This window comes from Mandrillus leucophaeus, unplaced genomic scaffold (assembly GCF_000951045.1).
Source record: "Mandrillus leucophaeus isolate KB7577 unplaced genomic scaffold, Mleu.le_1.0 Scaffold902, whole genome shotgun sequence".
NCBI classification, from domain to species: domain Eukaryota; kingdom Metazoa; phylum Chordata; class Mammalia; order Primates; family Cercopithecidae; genus Mandrillus; species Mandrillus leucophaeus.
This window is the reverse complement of record NW_012109831.1, coordinates 363,882-373,158: the sequence shown is the minus strand read 5'-3', so window position 1 is coordinate 373,158 and position 9,277 is coordinate 363,882. Positions and strand designations below refer to the sequence as shown.

The 9,277-nt window shown below is 49.2% G+C and overlaps 2 protein-coding genes across 3 annotated transcripts in view; one reads left to right on the top strand and one right to left on the bottom strand.

The window, feature by feature from the left end:
- Nucleotides 1-4,491, bottom strand: part of LURAP1 (leucine rich adaptor protein 1) — an 18,066-nt gene extending 13,575 nt beyond the window's left edge. Inside the window, exon 1 of the mRNA XM_011969757.1 lies at nt 4,201-4,491. Coding sequence (XP_011825147.1) covers nt 4,201-4,398 — 198 coding nt within the window. The 5' untranslated portion in view covers nt 4,399-4,491. The remainder of the gene's footprint in view (nt 1-4,200) is intronic.
- POMGNT1 (protein O-linked mannose N-acetylglucosaminyltransferase 1 (beta 1,2-)) overlaps nt 1-9,277 on the top strand; it is a 32,277-nt gene that overhangs the window by 13,292 nt on the left and 9,708 nt on the right. The window lies entirely within an intron of this gene.

The following is a 9,277-nucleotide window of genomic DNA, read 5'->3' as shown; positions in this document are numbered from 1 at the left end:
AATCCCAGCACTTTGGGAGGCCGAGGCAGGTGGATCACTTGAGGTCAGGAGTTCAAGACCAGCCTGGCCAACATGGTCTAACCCCATCTCTACTAAAAATACAAAAATTAGCTAGGCAGGTGCCTGTAATCCCAGCCACTCGGGAGGCTGAGGCAGGAGACTCACTTGAACCCAGGAGGCGGAAGTTGCAGTGAGCCGAGATCACGCCATTGCACTCCAGCCTAGACGCCAAGAATGAAACTCCATGTCAAACCAAACAAATAAATAAATAATTTTAAAATGAAAAGTTCAGTGTGGCAAATGCTAGGGGAAACAACTGCTACACATAGGACTGTAGACACCTAGAGGGCCATAACCTAACCGGGTCAGGAAATGCTTCCTAGGATAAGGGACATGAGCCGAAAACTGAAGGTTAAGAAGGACTCAGCTAGGATGGGCGCAGTGACTCACACCTGTAATCCCAGCACTTTGGGCAGCTGAGGCAGAAATCACTTGAGGTCAGGGCTTCCAAAGTAGCCTGGCCAACATGGCAAAATCCCGTCTCTACTGAAAATACAAAAGTTAGCTGGGTGTGGTGGCACATGCCCATAGTCCCAGCTACTCAGGAGGTTGAGGCAGGAGAATTGCTTGAGCTTGGAAGGCAGAGGTTGCAGTGAACCGACATTGTGCCACTGCATTCCAGCCTGGATGATGGGAGTGAAATCCTGTGTCAAAAAAAAAAAAAAAAAAAGGACTCAGACAGACAAAGAGGTAGAGAGAAGCATGTCAAGCAGAGGAAACGGCCTGTGCCTCCTTCCAGTCTGAAGTCACAAACCCAACCGCATCACTCTACCGTCAAGACTCTTCCAGGAGGCCCTTCCTGGGTTCTACCATCTCTTATCATCCTGTACTAGAAATGTTCTTCTGTCTCTCTCCTTCCCTAACCAGACTGTGAGCTCCCTGAGAGCAGATCCTGCTCAATCCATTTCTGGTGCTCGGCCTAGGGCTAAGGAGGTCACATTCAGTTCTGTGATTCTCTTGCCTTTACTATCCTTGATCCCTTTGATGGTTCCCAGGATTCAGGGGTCTGGGTTGTACTGTGTTGCTGGGAAATGAATCTGAGAGCAGATTCTATAATCCTGTGACAGTGGGATTCCCTGACTGTGACAGCATCACTCCCAGAATAGAAGAAAGCAAGGCTTTCTTGCCAGAAAAAGAAACACTCTTTTCACACCATCTCTTGAAGAAAATAGAGTATAGGATAAACAGCTCAGGAGAGAGGCAGCCTCAGAGGCAACTCCAAACCCAATTCTCCTTCCAAGGAGATTCAGGCTCCCTACTCCTCTCCTTAACATCTACATATCAGACTCTGCCCAGCGCTGGGGTTCTGTATGGTTTCCTCATTGCTCAATCCAAATCAGGCCCTGGGGTAAAAGCCTGGAAATCCTAGTTGGAGCTCCTAGAGCAGGGACTATCAGAATATTGTTACTACAAAGGTTCTTACGATCATCTGGTTCCACAGTCCCCATCTCCCTCTACTCCCTCCACCAAGAGGAAGAAAAACTGAGGCCAGGAGAGAGAGAGAGTACTGCTCAAGACCACAAAACGTTTCAGAAGCAGAGCCAAGACTTGAACCCGTGCCTTCTTCCTCGCCTAAAGCTTCTTCTCAAACTGCCTCTGTGGAGGTGGGTTGTCATAGCAACAGTTCTTTGGGTGGGAGAACTAAGAAGAGGTTGCCACTGTTTCCCATTCCCACATATCCCAGTCTGGCTTGTTCACTCAACCTTTGAATGGTGGGTAGAGGAAGAAAGCAGGAGGGATGAGGCCTAGAGACGGATTGACCTTGGCCTCAAGGGTAGGCCTCCCCGCTTTGTGCAAGGAAAGCTGGGAGAGGAACAATTGAAGGACAGTCCTTAGAGGGCTTGAACCAGTCCTGCCTTCATTAGCCCCAAGGGAAACCCCTTGCCCCACTGCTTGTCCTTCCTGGGTGCAACCCAGTAGGCAGGGCAGAGCACAGGAAGAGATTAATATTAATAACATCCTGTCCTGAGGAGGGAGAAAAATAGGATGGGGATCTCTCCTCGTTCTGGCCCCAGAAGGCTCCCTCCCTTGTGCCCTTTCTCGGGCAGCCTCAGGCCCCAGGCAAGCAGGGTCAAGAATACAGAGAGACAAAATCAAAAGTTAAATGCAGCCCCTTAAAATTTACAGATCGTTTCCACCAAGGCAGAAAAGAGAGCCAGAGAGACTAGGCGTGGCTCTTCCACTGACTCCCTATGTGAGTTCAGAATCTGCAAGCATGTTTTATCTGTAAGATGGGAGAAATGATGACCAGTTTTCTCATTTCAATGACATAAAATGTGTTTAGACTATCTGGCACAAAGCAGGTCTCAAAGGTAAAGATGCAAAGTGCAGTCAGATGATCTGGGTTCAAATCATGGCCGTGCTTTTTGTGTGATCTTGGGCAGTTATTAAACTCCCTGTGCCTCTGTTTTCTTTTCTTTTCTTTTATCCTCCCTCCCTCCCTTCCTCCCTTCTTCTCTTCCTTCCCTCCTTCTCTCTCTTTTTTTGAGACAGGGTCTAGCTCTGAGCTCTGTCACCCAGTCTGGAGTGCAGTGGTGCGATTTCAGCTCACTGCAACCTCCTCTTCCTGGGCTCAAGTGATCCCCCTGCCTCTGCCTCCAGAGTAGCTGGGACTACAGGCATGCACCACAACACCCATCTAATTTTTGCAGAGACAGAGTCTTGCTTTGTTGCCCAGGCTGGTCTCAAACTCCTGGGCTCAAGCGATCTGCCTGCCTCGGCCTCCCAAAGTGCTGGGATTACAGGCGTGAGCCACCATGCCCACCCTGTGCCTCAGTTTCTTCATCTATAAAATATCACTTACTTAACATGGTTACTGTGGAGATGAAGAGAGTATCAAGTAAAGTGCTCAGCAAGCTGCCTGGCACATGTGCTGGGTGAAAGTTAGTTTTCAAAGCAACTAGACAGTCTAGGTAGGCTCTTACTAGGCCTTGAGCTAAAGTTTGTACAGCGAGACAAAGGCAAACCCCTGCTTAGGTGGGGACAGTCACAGCCTTGCTCTGGAGAATTTGGCACTCACCTCCAACCTTCAAGGCCAAGTGCACACTTGACATTCAAGTCCTTCTCCCAGAGGGCCTTTCCTGGCTGCTCCACCCACCAGACTCTCTTCCCAGTCTCTCAGCTCAGGCATTAGAGCCCTGGCTGGTCTAAGAGCCCCCATGACTTCCTTCCCCTGCTCCTTCACAGACCAGCTTGGCACAGGCTGCGCACACAGTGGGGGTCCAGAAAGACTTATTAGCTGACATATTCACTGTGGGCTCCTGGTTGTAAGCCAGGAAGCTGATAGCAATTCCTCAGTTCCCCAGAACTGGCTGCAAAGTAGTGGCAGGTGTAAATCACCCACTTCACCGGAATCAGGGCCCTGAGGAACCTGCCAGGGCCTTGGCTGCCCTTTTGGCTCTGAATCTAGACCAGCAGCAACAGAGAAAGGGGAAGGTTGCTGTTTCCTCTTCTCCCCAAGAATGTGCAGATGAGATCCAAATATCCAGTTTACCTGGGAGATTGGGTGGGAGGAGACTGAGTCTGAGGTGAGGGAATCAGCACCAATGGTGCTGTTACTCTCTGTTCCTGCTATGGGTCTAGGAACTTTCCATTATTTTAAGTAGGGCTGGGGGATGTAGAGGAAATGGAGAAGGTTTTCAGTGCCCCTGGTCCAGACAGTTTACAGCAGATAGGCCCCTTTACCCACATCTTTTCTGTGCTGAACACTGCGGGCCTCACAGGAACTAAACGCTTTCCCGGTTAGCAGAAGGAGAAAAAACCGGTTGCCTTACAACGGGGACTAGGGGGGAATAGGTGGCCCATACGGGCGGGGGGAATTTGTGCTGCGTTGGGTTCTCAGTACTTCCCAGTCCTCATCTCTCTCCTCCCAATTATTTGGCAGGAATAACTTCCAAAACCCACGGCTCCCACCCCAATTCCTCAGGACCTATCAACACCCCCACTCACTCTTGGGGGACAATTAATGGATGTCACTCCATCTCCACCCCAGCGTTTACAGATTGATCTGGGAAGGATTCTGAGCAGTTAGGTGGAGAGTTTTAACTACCTCCTCTCCAGCTTAACTCTGGGAGCATGAGTTCGTCCCTCCTGGCCCTAAACTGGGGACTCGTCCCCTTGGCCCATGGAGTCTGCACTCACCAGCTCCATCTTCAGCGCCATGATCTTGTCCCCCAAGTCGTGGCCGGTGCTAGGCGTCCCTGGGAGCAGCAGGGCGCCAGAGGTTCCTAGGTCACACTCGCCTCGCAGCCCACGGAGCAGCCCTTCAGGGGTCTTCCTGCCCACCTTACCCTCCACATCCCGCAGGTCAGGCGTCTGGGACTCCACGGTTCCCTCCATGCGGGCCCAAGCCTGAAAAGGGCTGGGAAACCGGACGCCAGGGACCGGCTCGCGGGGGTCCTCCCTTCGCCGCTGCTAAAGCGGAGCAAAACCGGTGGGTCCCCGCCCGCGCGCCGCGCGGGCGACAGGAGGGTGCCGTAACACTTAGAAAAGCCGCGCAGCACTGTCTGTGGGTATATTCGAGTGCTGCGCACACAACCTCCGGCCCTGGATTGCGTGGGGCTGGGCGGTTCTGGAGTTGGACCTGAAAGAGCACTCGGAGACCTCAGCGCTTTCGCCCCACCCTGGCACTGAATCCAGCCAGGCACACAGCAGGCACCCAATACATGTTTGCAGAATGAAGTCTAAGCAGCTTCAGTCAGAGATGTGGGAGTTCAAGGAACAGTGGTAACAGAGAGCTGCAGAAGGCTTGGAAGTCTTCCTGGAGCAGAGGAATTGGGTCTAAAACGATGGCTGGATTTTAGTCAGACACACACACAACACCCCAGGGGCTAGAATTCAGACTAACGGAGTAGAAAGGGGCAACCAGTATTGAAGCTGAAGAGGTCCACATTGAGCTTACAAGCAAGATCCTCCTCCTTAAACTTGACTGTGCATATGAATTATCTGCGGATCGTATTAAAATGCAGTTCTGATTTTGTAAATCGGGGTGGGGCCTGAGATCCTGCCTTTTTTTTTTGAGACAGAGTCTTGCTCTGTTGCCCAGGATGGAGTGCAGTGGCACGATCTCGGTTCACTGCAAACCACTGCCTTCCCCGGTTCCAGCGATTCTCCTGCCTCTGCCTCCTGAGTAGCTGGGATTACAGGCATGCACCGCCACGCCCAGCTAATATTTTTGTATTTTTAGTAGAGACGGGGTTTCACCATGTTGGCCAGGCTGGTCTTGAACTCCAGACCTCAAGTGATCTGCCTGTCTCGGCCTCCCAAAGTACTGGGATTACAGGTGTGAGCCACTGGGCCCCGCCAAGATCCTGCATTTCTAATAAGCTCCCAGGTGATGGCCATGCTGCTGGTCCACGCTTCAAGTAATAAGGGACCACACTTTGATAACAAGGTTACAGAAGATGGTTCTGAGATGTTTGGGTTTTATTTAACAGGTAATGAACAGTCATGAAAACTTTGGTTTGTGTAGGGTTTTAATTCAAGTGATTCCAGCCCGTGGTTGCAGAAGGATTTACAATGAGAAGATAGTTACCCCTGCCCTACCCTTTCACACCTCTAGGCCCACTCCCAAATGGCAAAAAGTAACTTTTAGTTTTTTGGGGGTTTTTTGTTTTTTGTTTTTTGTTTTTTTTGGTGTTCATACCCGTAATGTTATTGTTTAGAGTTAACTAAAAGTGGTTGCCAACTGGGAGTGGCCCTAGAGGTGTGAAAGGGTAGGGTAGGAGTAAATATTTTCTTATTGTAAATCCTACCACTACTTTTTTTTTTTTTCTTTCTTAGAGACAGAGTCTTCCTGTGTTGCCCAGGCTGGACTCAAACTCCTGGGCTCAAGCAATCCTCCTGCCTGCCAAGCAACTGTGACTACAGGAGTATGCCACCATGCCCAGCCACACTGCTTCTCAATTTTAAACATTCAACTGCTGTTTATTATCATATTCAGATAAATATGGATATATGGGTTTAACTCACACTCTGTAGTTCGTTTCCCCTACTGGCACTATTTATTTCTCTCTCTTTTTTTTTTTTTTTTTTGGTCACCCAGGCTGGGGTGCAGTGGCACAATCTTGACTCACTGCAACCTCCCCTCCCGGGTTCAAGCGATTCTCCTGCTTCAGCCTCCTGAGTAGCTGGGATTACAGGCATGTGCCACCATGCCCAACTAATTTTTGTATTTTTAGCAGAGATGGGGAGTTTCACCATGTTGGTCAGGCTAGTCTTGAACTCTTGACCTCGTGATCTGCCTGCCTCGGCTTCCCAAAGTGCTGGGATTACAAGCGTGAGCCACTGCGCCCGGCTTGGCACTACATATTTCTATCACTCTTTTTAGTTCATCTAATGGTTACCTTTGTAATTAATTTTTTTTTTAATTATGTAGATAGAGTCTCGCTATGTTGCCAGCCTGGTCTTCAACTCCTGGCCTCAAGCAATTCTCCCACCTCAGCCTCCCAAAGTGCTGGGATTACAGGCATGAGCTACCATGCCTGGCATACCTTTATAATTTTAAGTAACATCATTTTCCTTGGTACTTTTTGATCCATGGAAAGGTTTTAAGTTAGAGATAGAAAAAACCTTTGTCTTTTTTTTTTTTTTTTTTGAGACAGAGTCCGGCTCTGTCGCCCAGGCTGGAGTGCAGTGGTACCATCTTGGCTCACTGCAACCTCTGCCTCCCAGGTTCAAGCCATTCTCCTGCCTCAGCCTCCTGAGTAGCTGGAATTACGGAATTACAGGAGCCTGCCACAACACCCAGCTAATTCTTGTAATTTTAGTAGAGACGGGGTTTCACCATGTTGGGCAGGCAGGTTTCGAACTCCTCACCTCAGGTGATCCACCTGCCTTGGCCTCCCAAAGTGCTGGGATTACGGTCATGAGCCACCGAACCTGGCAACATTTGCCTTTAAAAAAATCACTGTGGATTTTGCAAGGAGAAAAGGATAGGAGGAGTAAAAATCTAGAGTCAAGGAGACTGGTTGGAAAGCAAGAAACTGAAATGGCCTACACCAGGGGCTGATTGTGAGGCTGAAGAATAATTAGACTAGAATGGAAGGCTCTTTAGGAGGTAAGACTGACAGGACTAGGTGACTGGTTACATTCATTTATAGTGGCATTCAATAAAAATTTGTTAAAAAATACAAATGCATGATTTCAACAAATGTTGTGGAGAGCTTACTATGTGTCAGTCTTTGTGCATGGTGTAGAGAATACAATGGTGAGCAAAACATACTTGGACTGGTCGCTGGAGACAGACAAGGAGTCAAGGGTGACTCCCAGCTGTTTGGCCTGGTGCAGTTCACTGAGGAGGGGAACCCACAAGAGATATAGGAGTGAAAGGAAATGATTCCAGAAGTTGTGCTGTTGCATTAGAGGGGCCTGTGAGATGTCCTGCTGGACATCAGGCAGCCTGTAGCTCAGGAAAGAGGTTAGAACTGCCAATATCAGTTTGGGCATCTAGACTGGTAACAGAGGTCATGAGAGAATGAGATCTTCCAGGAAGAGTCAGTTTGAGGAGAAAGGAGGGTCAGGAAGGAACCCTAAGGGATATCTTTTAATTATTTTATTATTATTATTATTTTTTTTGAGACAGAGTCTTGCTCTATCACCCAGGCTGGAGTGCAGTGGTGCGATCTCAACTGCAACTTCTGCCTCCCGGGTTCAAGTGATTCTCCTGCCTCAGCCTTCTGAGTAGCTAGGATTACAGGCGCCCATCATCACACCCAGCTAACTTTTGTATTTTTAGTAGAGACGGGTTTGGGCAGGCTGGTCTCAAACTCCTGACCTCAACTGACCAGCCCACCTCGGCCTCCCAAACTGCTGGGATTACAGGCGTGAGTCACGGTGACCAGCTGGGATATCTTTTTTAAATGCTAATAAAATGTGTTAGTTTTTCTTCTATTCTTATACATACTTACTAGGAAAGATCATCTATTTCTTTAACTCCTAAGACAAGTACTGTTAACATTTCATTTTGGGGGATATTACCCCACCATTCAGGAAGCAGATGGAATATGGAAAGCTCAAAAAAATCTAACTGGTCTTCTGGCTTCCTCTGTCTCCTTTCAACCCATTATCCACAAAAAAAGTAAAGGTTCTCTTAAAACATAAATTGGATTATATTGCTCCCCTGCCTAAAACTGTTCTATGGCTATCCACTTCAAACAAGCATCACCATCACCTAGAAACTTCTTAGGAATGCAAAATCCCACCCTTCCCCAGACCACTGAATCTAAAATTCTAGGGATGGAGCCCAGCACCTCTGGTTTAAGAAGTTATCCAGGTGATTCTGATGCAAGCTAAAGTTTGAGAACCATTGTGTTAAGCTAAGTGCTTTGTATGTATGATATTATTTAAACCTGGCAACTCTTCTGTATTGTTGCCAGCAGACTGCGGTGGTTAAGAGCAGAATCTGGAGCCAGGCTGGATTTCAATTCCACCTCTCCTAGCTTTGTGACATTGGGTCTTATTTCTTTATCTGTGACAGGGATAATAATAACGCCCATAGCCGGGGTGGTGGTTCACTGCCTGTAATCCCAGCACTTTGGGAGGCCAAGGCGGTCGGATCACTTGAAGTCAGAAGTTCGAGACCAGCCTGGCCAACATGGTGAAACCCCGTCTCTACCAAAAATATAAAAACTAGCTGGTGTGGTGGCGCACGCCCATAGTCCCAGCTACTCAGGAGGCTGAGGCAGGAGAATCGCTTGAACCCAGCAGGCTGAGGTTGCAGTGAGCCGAAATGGTGCCACTGCACTCCAGCCTGGGCGACAGAGCGAGGCTCCGTCTCAATTAAAAAAAGAAAGAAAGAAAGAAAGAAAGAAAGAATGGTAATAGCGCCTACCTCATGGGGTTGTTGTGGAATTAAACATCATCAGTAAGGTGCTTAGAACAGTGGCAGAACCTGGATTTTAATCTCCCTTGGCCTCCAATGGCTGTGCATGCCCCAGGACCAGGTAACGGCCTTGTCCAGGAGGGGTATGGGGAGGCTGGTGTGTGTGCTGTGTCCAAGGGTTGCAGCCCCTCTGACCCTGGCGTGCCCTGTGATCTGGTCCAAGGTGCTAGGGCTCTGACTGGAGTCGGGTTTGCCATCGGCGGTGCTGGGGAGCGGGCTGCTCTCGTGCAGGCAGCAACACCAGCCAGCCGGGTTGCCAAGCTGCCTAGCACTGTCTGAGCATTCGCCTTAGTCGCTGGCTGCTGACACCCGACGACGCTGCCGCCGCCGCCCTAA